The following is a 14,300-nucleotide window of genomic DNA, read 5'->3' as shown; positions in this document are numbered from 1 at the left end:
GTTTATTCCCACTGCACTGATATTTACCAGTATCTGTCTGTCTGTGTTGGGTCTTCTGTTGATACCAGACTAACTCTCCACAGCTAAGTTAGAGAGTGGAATTCATTCCAGTACTGCTGGAAGATAGGAGAGAGCAAAGAAAATGAGGCAGGATTGTTTCCAGTGATATCAGAGGTACATGTCATTAAAGGAAACGGAGAGAGCGGGGAAGCGGTTCTTTGCGTTTTGACAGAGCGCAGCTGTGTTTGACTTGGGAATCTGTCAAGAACAATGAATGAACCCCCCCCCCCATACATCTCATCTACTGCTAACCTCGGAGAAGAGCCCAGCCATGCATTGCAGCAGCCAGCTCGCATTTGCACATTCCCACAGACCAGATACAAGTGGGTGGTGTAATTCGTTTTCTTTAGTGAAGTGAAGAACACTTTGAACAACAACCAAAAAAACAACAAGAAGAAAAGTTGGAAAGTTGGAAAGAAGTGCTACTCTGTGAAGAATGCTTGATTTGCATACCTACATTTACTGAAGTATCTTCTACTGAAATACCCTCCTTCTTAGCTGTTAATGAAGGAATTTATGGTGATGTGATGTTTGTTTGAAAATAAATGTAGAAACCAAGGATGTTTTGTCACCCATCAACTAAGTGAAGCTGTTATTAGTCCAAAACAACCTGGCAGTGTATTAGGATCTCAGGGCTTTTCTCTCTGGAGACCTGTGTTCAAATGCAAAATGAACCCACTTTTCCCATGTTTTGGTTAAGGTATAAAACCAGAGATCCTGATGGGCAGGGGTGCTAACAACATTGTCCTGGTTAAATGGCTTTTTAAATATGGCCCCTCATTAACCCCTCAGTTCTCCACCTTATGTGTACTGCAGTATGCCACTGGTGCAAAACGGCAGACAAGCATCTTCCAAGTGGGCAGTCGACTTCTGTGGTGGAGTTGAATCCCCATTTTTTTGGGGACTCGTTCAGATGAAATGGGCTATGTAAATGCAAACTACTATTATTACTACTGGTAATAGTGTCAGGCATCTTAACCGAGTCATCAGCCCTCCTTGATTGGGTCTTATCTGTCATTTCCTACATTCCAAATGAGCTCCACTTTCGGAGTTTTGAGCCATCATCGACCAGCTTTGCTATACTGCTCTGTGGAGACATTGTTGACTTAAATTTCCTCGTTTATCTATCAATTACCCTGAAAAAGCACAGTAAATATTTCTGAACGGGAAAAAAACCCATGATATTCTTAACAGATTACAGGAGCTCCGAGATCACGTACTTAAGTGCACTTTCTACCATTAGGAGGAGAAAGCTCTGCACAGACATTTCATATTGTTACGACAATTTAACCGTAAATTGGAGGGTATAGTTCACAGCATGAAAGCATGTAGATGGGATTTATTATGGCTTTTCATGATAATGGTATCTGTACTGCATAATCACTACTTAATCTTCCTAACAATGGGATAGGTCACCAATACTTATTCTGAGCCGATCTGATGTTTGTGTGGCAGGATGAAAACTAACTTTACTGTGGCTCTTCATTACAATGACTGAATGGTGATGGAAGGGTGTTGTAATGGAAACTATAAAAATAGAACAGACCAAAAAACCTGGCATTTGAAAGCACTGTGTACCCTTTAACATTAAGCACCATTTTCTATGCAGTTTCACAACTCTTTTTTATTTTGTTGTTGTATTGTCTACCCCCCCACCCCCCGTTAATAGAAAAAAGTTGCTTGGCAGACACTTATTCTTCATAATATATCCGCAAGGTATTGCAGTGGCTTATTCTTGATATTTCTTCGTCAGATTTCTGTACTGGTGGTGGCTGTTATTACCATTCACAGCCCCTAGCCCACCCCTTCTCTCTCTTTCTCTTTCTCTCTCTCCCTCTGCCTCCCGTTGTTGAAGAGTGTTCACGGTAATTGAACATAAGGCTTTCAGCGCAGTTCATGAAATAAAGCAGAAATGTAATACATGATCCAGGGCACAAAGAGAATTAGGTTCTTTTTTTTAATAAAGAGCCCCCCCAGTCTTAGGATTAGGTCATACATTTTTTAACATTTTGCAGCTAATATGATAAAAGTCAAGGTAGAATCCTACACTGGATTGGTACTGGATTGTATGTTGCTTGTGGTGGTATAATTACCTCCTCCATAGAAGCCCAGATGTCATGGGAGCTCCTGTTTAATCTAGTTGTGCTTTTGGGGTCCAGTGTAGATTATATGCATATAATGTGGATTTATTGCTACTAAGAGTGAAGCTAAGAAACGTTTCAGTCTACCAGTCAACCTATAATCATAGGATGTAAGGTCAGTGTTGTGGTTTAAATGTTATTGTGTGCTGGTGTTGCTAAACTGATATTAATTGATAACCTGGTGAATGTATGACTACTTACAGTGAAGCTGAGAAACAGCATTTTTCAGTTAATAAACTGACTTCACTACACTCTACCTTGGTGTGGCCACAGTAACTGGTGGATGTAAAAGGTGATACAACTTTGTTAGAGATGTATAACAACTGATGAACAAATCTATCTGAAGAAGTACTCACCCACTTGTCTGGCCAATGTAGTGCATTATGGCTATCAAATCCCCTTGACGTTGAAATAAAATAAATGGTCCTCTGTCCCCAGCAGCTGTATTGCCACTGCCCAAGGCAGTGGTCAGGAGAACATGAAAGCAGAGGGTGCTAGCGATCACTGGGTATGGACAGGCTGCCATTTCTGACCCTGACTACGAACAACTGATGAACTTTCTCTAGTGAAGCAATACTTCAAAAATAGTAAAACTTGGTAAAATTAAATAGGACACTATAGGACTTAGTGAAATTTAAAGAAAATGAAAATAACTAGTTGAATTGGAGAGTGGAGATTTTTATTTAATCATGGAGCAAAGAATGGTTGCACAAGTGGTGTTGGATTCATTATGGAGACTGAAGAATAACATAATCGAATTTGACTGCAAGGATAGTTATCCAGATGAGATCAGCTTCAGATATTATCCAGACCTAAATCAAGCCACTCTGATGAGGAAATACGATTTTTATGAAGAAATAGCACAGGGAGGTCTCACTTAACACGGTAGATGCGTTGACCATGCTAACTGAAACCGTGTTAAAGGAAGCCCATTTCTCTAGGAATACATGTTCTAAAAAGATGCGTTCCAATGGAAGTCAGCGAGAGAGAAATAATGGTAAAATAAGTGTAGAAAGGAGAAAATGAATATATTTGACATGTATGTAATGAATGAATAAATAACAAACAAATGTTGTAAGATCAACAACACCTCTTACAAATCACTTTGGCCAAAAACTCTGGAAAAGTTGTCTGCCTCGCTATCGGCAGCAGCTGCCTTACCAGTAACCTTAACATTATGCAACCTACAACGCTTCTTAAAATGGAAAACCATACTTAGCTAGCATTAAAGCTTCACTATCACTACCACTCGCATTTTTCTTCAGATCATTAAATACACTAAGCACATTTGCTTGAATAACATCTAAACTAGTGGGCACCTTTCGCTAACTTTGGTGGTGCATCCAGGTAACCAGTAACCTCTCCATTGTCTGTATGATGTTACTACATGTATGTGTAACCTTACTACTACGGTTAGACAAACTAACACTTCCTTTAATTTTCTGGGCATTATCACGAATAGTGTGAACAGATGTCTCATTCAAGCCAAGAGCACGTGAAATATCCATAAGTCTTTCAAAGTGCTCCATCACATCCATCTTAACCTCTAAAGGATTTATTTTCTTTGTCTCTTTCGGAGTTGTCTCTGAACACAGATGCTTAGGAGCCATGCTTGCGCTCAAAACACTCAAGAACCAATTTAGTGTACTTTATGACCAACAAGAAGACCTAGACACATCACAGTTATGACTCAACACATCACAAGAATATATCTTGCAAGCTACAAGAGAAATAAAGAAGAAAAGAAGAGAATTAAAATAGTCAAGACCCCAAATCAAATGTTAATTACATTGAGCTGTGCAAAACCATAAGGAAAGGTATTATTGAAGATGTGACAAAGTTTAACAGCAACCTTATTAAAGAATGTATTATGAATAATTAAGAATAAGAATAATGGGAGCATCAAAAATGCAAAACAACACCTTTGAATAGGAAAGAATCAAATCATAGCCCTAAAATTTGATGATGGCACAACAATCAAAAAACGAAATGTGATTATCAGAAGTGGAAGAATTCTAAAAAAAAATCTATCAATTTGCCTGAAGAGAAAAGTATTTGATCAGTGCATACTACCAGTGTAATCTGTGAAACCTGGTCCATTAATGCAAAAATGATTCAGGAAATACAGGACGACACAAAGAAGCATGGAAAGATCATGGATTCCAAGTCTGCAAGGAATAACAAGCTGAGACAAAAATACATTTCATGGATCAGAGAACAAACAAAAATGTAAAATTGGCAATGGGCTGGACACATCAAGGATGGACAGAGGAAGCTATTGAATATATATCAAGAGATGAGAAAAACCTAGAAGATGAACACATAAAAGATGGGAAGATGAAATATAAGCTTTGCAGGTGTGACATGGACAAGAGAAGCTGTAGACTGAAGCAAGTGGAAATATCTGGGGGAGGCCATAATCCAGCAGGGGATCGATATGGGCTGATGGTGATGGTGGAGATCTATATAAATACTACCTTCATGTTTAATTTAACAAATTAAAAAGTATGGGAATAACTGTTCATGGTTTCATGTTCATTTATATAAATAAAGATTTGCAAAATGACATAAGAACAAACTAAAATAAATATATATATATATATTTGACTTCATTACTGTTCCTTAATTACAGATTACACACCCCATTATTTACTATATTATCCACACTGCTTTGTATGGCATGAAAGAATAATGTGATTTTTACATTCAGGGTGTTTTTTTTACATACCGGGAACTCTACAGATGTGTCCTTGTATCTGGGTTAACACTTTGGGTGTGCCCTATGCAAGAATGAGACATTCCTGTACACTGGGCCTCATGTAATAATACCTCTACTAAGTAAAACATATTTTGAATTGTTGTTTTAACATGGGGGGGGTTATGTGTGTTCACATGTGGAAAGAAGTCTTGTGTTCTTGTCTTGTGCCAGGGTCAGTTCCAGGACAGAATATTCCACATATACTTACTAGACAAATGTGACTGCAGCATTACTCCTGTGACAGTGTAGCTCTGTTGTGTGCAGTGATCAAATAAATATGTGCTTTTTTCATATGCATTTCAGAACGTGTGTGTATGGTGTCTATATGTCTCCCACTGTAAGGACAGGCTGATTGAACAGGGTCTGATTTGTATATTTTGAGCACATAGAAATATCAGAAGTGTCGTGCTCTGTGTTTTGGCAGTGTACGTGCCGGAAGGACATGGTGAAGATCTCCATGGATGTGTTTGTGCGCTGCCTGCAGCCCGAGCGCTATGAGCTCTGGAAGCAGGGGAAGGACGCCACCCCGCTGGATCACCTGAAACCCACCAACCTCAGCAGCCCGGAGCTGGAGCTGTGGCGAGAGAGACAGACCATCATGAAGGACAAGCTCCTGCGGAGGTAATATCACAGGCCCCATCCATCACAGCACAATCGTTCCATGAGGCACCGGGAGCTTGGCAGACTGTAGCTAACCTTTTTATTATTTCACATCAGGTCAGGGTAGCTACCTGAAGAGTGACGTCTCAATGATGTAGGTTAACAGGCACGTAATGTTGGCACTTCTAAAAGCGGCCTCTCATTTAGGCCAATGGTTGTTATACTCCAGTAATGGGGAAACACAATCTCATCTCCTCTGTGTGAGAATGAGGGATATAGCTGGGAGCTGATTTGATTAACAATTGCCAATTTCAACTTCAAGTATACCATTAAATAATAACTTCTGAAAATGAAGCACTACATTTATTATCACAGTATAACGTCCTAAAAGAGATACGTGACTGCCCTGCTCTGCACAACTCACAGCCACTCATCTTGTAGCCCGAACTCAAACCAAGATCGAGAATTTACTTGTTTTCCACACTTCTACTGATTCATCCCATTTTCAGCTCTCAATTAACATGAGCTGCTGGCTTTTCTACATCATACTCTTTGTAATTATTGCATTTATCTTTTTAATAATACAAAAGTATTGCCCTTTTTCCAGTATAAGAATATCCATTACTCTTGCCATTATTAACATAACCCACTTCTCTCAGCCGTGCAGTAGCCAGCGCTATTGCTCCTTCCCCTCTCATTTACAGTGTAATAACGACTTAAAACTAAGAAACAATCAAGGGCCAAACCCAATAAAAAAAATTAAATAAAAAAAATACTCTTGGTAATAACACATCAGTTGCAAATACATTAAAATGGCCTGAAATATTACTATTAGGAGTAATAGCTTCCTATATCATACTATGCTTTTTGAATTAGTGTTCAGGAAAACAATTTGGATACCAATTTAAAAAATAAAGAACCCTGGAGTTTTTTTTTTTTTTTTTGGCTTATTGACTGTAGAGGGTTCTTGTTTTCATCTATAGGAGTGTAAGCCAGTGGTTTGAGAAATTAATAATTTCCAGAGTTATATTTCTCTGAGCAAAACATGATGAATTAGGACGCATTGGGCTGAGGCAAGCGACTAAAACTCACACACTTGCATAATGGCTAATTGATTACAGCTACAGCTAATTGGTCAACAGAAGCGGATGCCAATACACATGACAGAGTCCTGGAATGACCTAATTGGATTAGAAAATATTATGAATGGCCTGCCAATAAAGGCAGGTTTTGCTTTATTCATTCCTAACAAGCAATTAATAGAAGATTATATACAGCACGGAGCACTAGACTTGGGAATTGTGTAGTTTGGCTCTTTCTTTTCCCCTCCTCAGGTTGTAATTTAACCTGATTGACACACATCCCAAAAATTGTATCAGCACTGCTCGATGCGGACCATAGTCTAGTTTGGAATCCACCATCCTAAGGCCCCAAAAGTACCGGAGCAAATGACATTGGCACACCTAGATATTTTTCTTTGCCTGCCAATGCATTGTAAAATGGTCTATATTTCTCCAAGAAAAACAATGCATTCAGAACAGTTTGTATTTATAATTTTTGTATTGCCTTCCCAGTTTGAAATTACCAGTTGATAATCAACTGCTGTACTCAAAGCAACAAAGCTGTGGGCAACTAGCAGATGTCTCTGAAACATGTTTGTTATACCTCTCCATGTTTTAGTATTATTTACTTTCCTCTTACTTTACTGTGACTTTATCGTGCTATTCTACTGTTAACCTTTACGAGAGCGTGTCCCAATCTCTTCTCTTCTCTTGTCCATCTCTTTATGGATGTGGTGTTCAGCCAGCCCTTTGTCATCAGTGAATCATTATTTTTCCAATTGTCATGCTGTTACTAGCACATGTAAAGAGGTAGCTGAGGAACATGGTTGGATACTGTCTTTCATTTGATATTTGATTTGATTTCCCATGTCTGATCTCAGGGCAATGAGGAAAGTGAAACAAGTCCGCAGACTGAAGATGGATGAGATCAAGGCGCTGGCCGAGGCAGGGATTGTGGTGGACCCAGCAGAACACCAGCGCTTGGTGGAGGCCAGGGAAGCACTGAAGAAAGAGAAGGAGGCGGCAGCAGCACTGGCCATCGCAGAGGGTAAGAGCTATGCCAGACCCCCAGAGCGACACCTCATAGTGATGAGTCAGTGCCCACTGCTGAAAAACACTGACTGCAATTTCTAAGCGTATTAATCGATCTGTTATTACTTAATTTATCTCTTGCATATCCTGTTACGCCAGTTCTACATTATTCTCTTTTGTTGATTTTCAATTTAGATTAGATCTGAGAAAGTGTCTCTAAATACTTTAGATTGTTGATTGCTAGGGAGGGCAGGAAACCCAGGGAGTGTGCGTGACACACGAGGCTCTGAACCCCATTGGTGATGTAGTCTGTTGGATTCAGACCCACGTACCGACAGAACATCTACCAATTCGGTTTCAGATGCCTTTGCCAAATGTTTTGGGGGTAAAAATTCCCAGTATAGATTAATGGAGCAAATCAAGCTACAGCAGATGATAGTTACACAGAAATAGTGGGCCATGTTTAATGGTCTATTCAGGCAACCTTGTTATAAAATGTGTGTATTTAGTTAACAAATGGGAATATGGGAAACAGAGTCCTATGGAAAATGGCAGTGTAAACCAGAAGGCGGCTCAGTGTGGTACCCTGTTCGTGTCAGTGATGACTCGTGTGTTCATGGACGACGTGCATAGCTGGTCAGTGTTCAGAAGGGCAGTGTGAAGTCAGATGGTGTATTTTCCATCATACCAATTTTATGTACACCAAATTTCATTGCTGCATGATGCACCAGTGCTCAGTCGTTCAAGTAGGCCACCTAACTGTCACCCTGTATTTAAAAATCAAAGCTCAATAAACATAAACATTGCACCCTGACTAGAATATCGATATGTAATCCTGTTTTGTCGTAGTATTTATGTTTTTTTGTTTGTCATTTTTACTTCCCAGGACCTTCGGACCCGAGCCAGATCGAGCTACAGCTTTCCACAGCAGAAGGGGAGGTGAAGAAAAAGAAGAAGAAGAAGAAGAAAAAATTGTTAGGAGAGGCTGCTGGCACAGAGGTCGGGGAAGGGTCAGTTTTGGGTATTGCCGAGCCAGTGAATCCCTCACTCCTGAGCCCGCTCATCCCCTGTAAGGAAGAGAGGTGCTCGGGCTTCGAGGCCCGGCCCATAATCCCCACGTTGTACGTCATGCCCCCCGCCAAGAAAGTTGTGTTCGACAAGGAGCGCATGTCTTGCCAGGAGGCTTTTGAGCAGTTTGCCAAGCGCAAGGCCGCCAAAGCTGTGTCCCAGGCTGCCCAGGCTCGGGGCGGCTTGGTGAAGGAGGAAGAAGTCGGCGCCCATGAAGTACTACTGGAGACCAGAACTGAGATAAAGGGTGTACAGGTTAGTGCTTCTCAATTTTCAGTAAAATGTTTCTTATTTTTTTCCATATAGATGCACAACAGTTGGGTTGTTCTTGTTGTTGTAGAGGTATAGAAACTGGGCCTTATACAAGGTGAAGGTTTTTCCATTTTCCCTACACAAAACAATAACTGATGAAATCAAGGTGGTAAGGCTTTCACTGAAATACATTTGAACACCACACAAAAAGTGTTCAACCTCATCGGTTTTTTTTACACTGAAAGAGAGACAATTTACTAGAATGGTGTATTGAAACAGGGTGCTTATAAAGTCTGTTGGTTTGTTCAAGAAGGAAAAGGGAGAACTGGTCCAGCCCTGGCCCTGAATACACACATTGCCGCTGTTTTTTTTTGTATTCCAGTTGAGTTCACAGTCACTTGATTGAAACCTTAAGTGAATTGGCAAATTTGCTTAAACGTTATATTTGCAGTTATTTTTACACTTGGAAGATTTTGTAATTTGAAAAGGAATGTACAGGTACTTTGAAATCTCCAGCTGTTTCCATCTGGGGTGGTGGAGGGGGTGTATTAAAAAGGTTTAATTAAGCGAAGTGTTGAAGTGCGAAGGTTGAATTATGCATTGAATTAAACATCTGAGAAAGAAAATCCAGAAGCACAGGGCTACACTAGGACAGGTGTAGAAAAATCCTGCATTAAAGACTAGATCGATTTGGAATAGGCAACACAATGGATCCGTTTCTCAGTTGCTGCAGCATCGGATTGAGTCTTTGTCAATTGTGCCCAAGCGTAATGCGGTGAGGTGTCCTGTGTGACTCATGACTCTGGTGGGATTTATCAGTAGATGGCAGTAGAAAGCCATAGGATTGGGACAAGCATGTTTGGTTGCAATAAAACAAGGGTCTCCAACTCTAATTCCCTGCAGTGCAATGGCTTATTTTGGTCTCCATCCCATCTGAGCTATAAATAACAGTATACATCCAAAGATTTGCTTAAGTCCTCAAGATAAATGTGATTTTTACCTACCGGTTTGAAAATGCCTATAAAAGGGTGGGGACTCCCCAGGACCAGACTTGAAGACCACGGCACTAAATCATCCTCACATAATGTTCCACAAAGTAGAACCTTTACCTTTTTTTATTGTTCTAAATTTAGTTTAGATGTTTGTGTCAAATCCTTTTATTAAGAGAGAATATCTTTATGAATATAAATGAATACATTAATAGCAACTTGATAAGGGACATTTAATAAGTACTTGGAGACAGTCTTGTAGCTGCCTCCTGTATTATTATCAGATTTACACATTATTGAAAGCAAATGTGCAAATTCCAGTGTCCAATAGAAAGCAGTGATTGTTGTTAAAGTCACAGAGAGAGTACCAAGAGCCTCGTTTCTGGCGTTAATCAACATCCTGGAATCCTATACTCCATTTAAATTAACATAAGCTCACATGACATTTGGTTTATAAGTTATTTGTACATTTATGCAAAGACATCACATTATAATGTTCCCTTTATGGAATAGATAAATAGCTATTAATAGCACTACTCTTATTTTCAATGTTTTCAAATCCCACAGGCTTAAATGGCTATCTTACTGTCTTGCTGTTCAGAATTAATTAAATCCCTTTCAGCTGTCAATGTACAGTATAAGCCATGCTGATGCTGCTCTTTGGTGTGACATGAAATCTGTTTGGGAACAAATCTTTCAAAGCCAAAGCCTCAGGAAGGTAAAGTAATGATTTCAGCACAGAGCACAATAAATGGCACTATTGCATTAGCCCACTTGATAAAATGTGTTGTTTTTCCCTTTTTCTTTCTTGCAATACCCTCCCAATTAGAAATCAACTCAGCTTATCCCTCCAACCCTTAACACGAGTACTCAGGTGTCCCACAAAACGTATGTGATCAAGCCATGTGCTTCTGTCCATGCTGCAAGGTCACAGCACAGGGCTGGGGCAGCACAGGGACAACTAATGGAGTTTTCTGTGAGAGCACAGCACAGGGATCGAGTGCCTCAGAAAGCACTACGTGTGTGGTTGGCTGTTGTGTGGCAAGCTAGGTATCCAGATTTCAAACCCACCCAAGGCTTGCAGCATTAAGCCAGTATCGTGTGGCCCTGTGGGGGTTATTCCAATCACAGCTAACTGCCTTCACTCAAATTTGAGCCATTTGCAATGATGATAGCCAGCATTTTCTAAACTGTAGGATAAGAAATGGATTTAATGGATGAACTTCAGTGAAGCCATTATTCCACCTTTAAGAAGCAAAGGTTCAAATCATGAATGGGGGTGTAAATCTTGAAATTCGTAGATGTGTGAAAAGATCCACACATTGAGGATGGCCATGTATCTGAATGTTTGTACAGCACTCTTGCACTCTTACCTTTATTTTGAACAGAATGTCTGATAAATAGATTTAAAAATATGTATTTTGAGACACTTTAAAGCTTTCAGAGAGCAGATATTTTAACACTGGTTTTACTACTTAAATTGGTTGAACTGACTTTCTTTTGTCAGGTTGAGATGTGCAGGACCCCTAAACAAATAAACCAGCAGTGTTGTGCCATGATGACAAGAAATGCATTCAGGGCATCATCACCTCTCAGTCCTTTAAAGAAAAGTAAACCATTATCACTTAAATAGGGGCGGTACTGGTACTGCAATATCAGTCTATGCAAATGTCAGCTTATTAAGTCTACTTCTTATTTGCCAGATATGTGAGGTTATATGGATCCATCAACTTGCTTATAGTAAAGTTTAAATCCACAGCCTTTTCCTCTGTAAATTCACTTTTTTTTTCTCTCTCTCTCATCTTGATGAACACAGTCACTTGTTTCAAATTCACCAGGCAGAGAGAACGCAACATATTGAAATAAACCAAGTGCAAATCAATTACATATGGAGCTGTGTGCATTGCCTTTTGGTTTATATGTTTTAAGAGTCTAATGTGAGAATCCTGTGAGTGCATGCCTTCCCAATGCCACGGCACATCACTGCAAACACACATGATGGGTACAATGTTCAGTACCTTGGACACATTGTATTTAACAGTGGTCTTGATGAGAAAAGAGCTGATTCACCTTTCCTTTGTAAATTATCAGCTTTTTAAGGTCTCTCTAGCATTAAACATTGCAATTTTACCCTGGAGCAGTCCTTCTGCCTTTTAACATTGTACTGTTTTTTTTTGTGTAATTTTTCCACTAAGTGTCTCATCGACAGCACCTAAGGTTCTTTGTTAGAACTGACTTTTCCCCTCCTCCTTCTAGACTAAAGCCGTTCTCATTTTAAGCTGTAGCTCTAACTTTATTCTGGGGAGGAATGCATTTATTCTGGGGCGGAATGCAACACCAATTTCAGTAGAATGACTGCCTTAATTAATATTTTCAGCATCTGTTAAAAGGTGCATTCTTTTCCTTGAATTGGATCTATAGAACACAGCTCCTCTCGCTCTGAGTACTTTGATAGGGAGATTTGCCAGAAATTCATAAGCCATGATTTCCACAAGTGCTGCATTCAGGGTAAAACTGACTTACAGACTGGACATGTGAGAAGGAAAACTTCCTGGTTTGGTGGATCTGTACCTGCAGTTTTTTTTTCACACTAAACTCCTTTCTTTATGTAAACCTACTATCTACTTCAAGGCAGTTGTTGTTTATGTGGAGAAAAAAATACTATTTTGGATGGGTCGAAAGTGGAGCGCCCAGTAAAAGCTTCTCCCAGAGCACACAATGGTTCCTATAGCCTGGATTGAGCTGGTCTCCAATCCCAGCTATGCTATTGCCAGACATTTGTGTGACTTCCCAAGGGGGTGTCACAACCAGCTTCGGTATCAGGTGGGAGTATAGAAGTCAGCTGGAGATTGCTTGGATCATTGCACACCAGTACTTCTTATAGCTTCTCGGGAGCCTGCAGGTTGGGTTGTTAGCAGTTTCCAGCTGCATCAGATGCACTGATTGATGTAATAGCTGGGCTGTGGGCACACAGAGCTTACTGTGCAAAAAAAACGAGCGGATGGCATTGACAGTGTGAGTTTTGGAGGACAGGTGTTTGTCTGTAGTCGCTCCTGAAGAAGCACAGAGCTTTAGCTGTGGTCTAAGTTGAGCAATTGTCCATTCTGAATTGTTGAGGGGAAAAAGGGTAGAAATTAAGGAACATTTTAAATGTCAAAAAAAGCAGCCTTGAGGAGAGTTCCTTTCACAAATGCAAGCCAAGATCTTGAAACTGATTGTTTTGGACTTGTATGTTTTGAAAACCCATCAGGATCTAAAGAATGAGAAGACACTTTGCAGGCACAATACAAAATCAGTTGAGTAACACTCAACACTTCCTTTCTGTAAAACTTTTCTGAGGGTTCATTTTTACTTAATCCCCTTCAATTTTTCAAGTCCTTAGTGAAGCTTGAGCTCAGGATTTGAGCTATGCCATGCCCCCACTTTCACCCCCTTGTTGATATAGTCTGTGTTTTCAGTGCATTTATATTTAGAACATCAATACTTTAAAATTAATTCTTCCCCAAATCAGATTTTACAAATGTGTGTTTGTAGAAGCCGGATACAATTAGGAGAGCGAGACTCGGGATCCGGCGGTGCCCGGACTTTATTGGAATTTACCAGTCCAGCAGGAAAACACAAAAAGGGGGAAAAACAAGGCAAAAAAAACGGACTATGTGTCCACACAAACAGGGGGCTCCAGGCAGTCACGGGTAGTAGTGGCAGTCCTCCTTCTCATCGGTTAGCCCCCTATCCGGCGAAGGAGAGAGATTAAATAGACTGAGCACAGCTGCCGCTGACGTCACAGTCGCCATGGTGCTCATTGCCCGCAGCCGTGAACCCACAGCCTGTTTGTGAGGGAGCGGACAACACAGCTGCGGCACATGAGCACCTAATCAGCGAGCGTCAGCAGCAGCCGTGCCGTGACAGACAGCGGCCTGTCACAGTGTTGTCAAATGCAAAGGTAATTTTAAACATTGCTTCAATGCTACTTTCAGAAAATTGAAATAAACATTCACGTTAAACTTCCTTGCAATTTCAATTGTAGACATTTTACAGGGCTTTAAGTCATCAGTTTCCTGTTTTTTTTTTTTGTGTATGTATTGTCAGCTTAATTTTGTCATTTTTCAATCATCAGTTGTGTCTCTGTAGTCTTATTGTCAAGCTCCCAGAGACATACACTTAGTTACTTTTTAAATAACAGGTTCAAAATGTGTGTGTCCTTAGGTAATTGGCTTGTCTTAGTAGTGTAGATGCACAGCTCCATCTTCTCCCATTTCTTCAGCAAATCTGTATGCTGTTTCTCTGTGTCATGGGAATAAGAAATTAGAAAAACAATACATTGTAGGAAACTGCTTCC

General features: G+C 40.1%; 1 protein-coding gene across 1 annotated transcript in view; it reads left to right on the top strand.

Moving 5' to 3' along the window:
* kdm4b (lysine (K)-specific demethylase 4B) overlaps positions 1-14,300 on the top strand; it is a 235,670-nt gene that overhangs the window by 157,829 nt on the left and 63,541 nt on the right. The window contains exons 9-11 of the mRNA XM_066695200.1: positions 5,384-5,580; positions 7,502-7,668; positions 8,539-8,975. Of these exons, the coding sequence (XP_066551297.1) occupies positions 5,384-5,580; positions 7,502-7,668; positions 8,539-8,975 (801 nt within the window). The remainder of the gene's footprint in view (positions 1-5,383; positions 5,581-7,501; positions 7,669-8,538; positions 8,976-14,300) is intronic.

The sequence above is a fragment of the Amia ocellicauda genome, chromosome 22 (assembly GCF_036373705.1).
Source record: "Amia ocellicauda isolate fAmiCal2 chromosome 22, fAmiCal2.hap1, whole genome shotgun sequence".
In the NCBI taxonomy this organism is placed as follows: Eukaryota; Metazoa; Chordata; class Actinopteri; order Amiiformes; family Amiidae; genus Amia; species Amia ocellicauda.
Note: the sequence above shows the minus strand (reverse complement) of the source record. Positions and strands in the feature narration are given on the sequence as shown.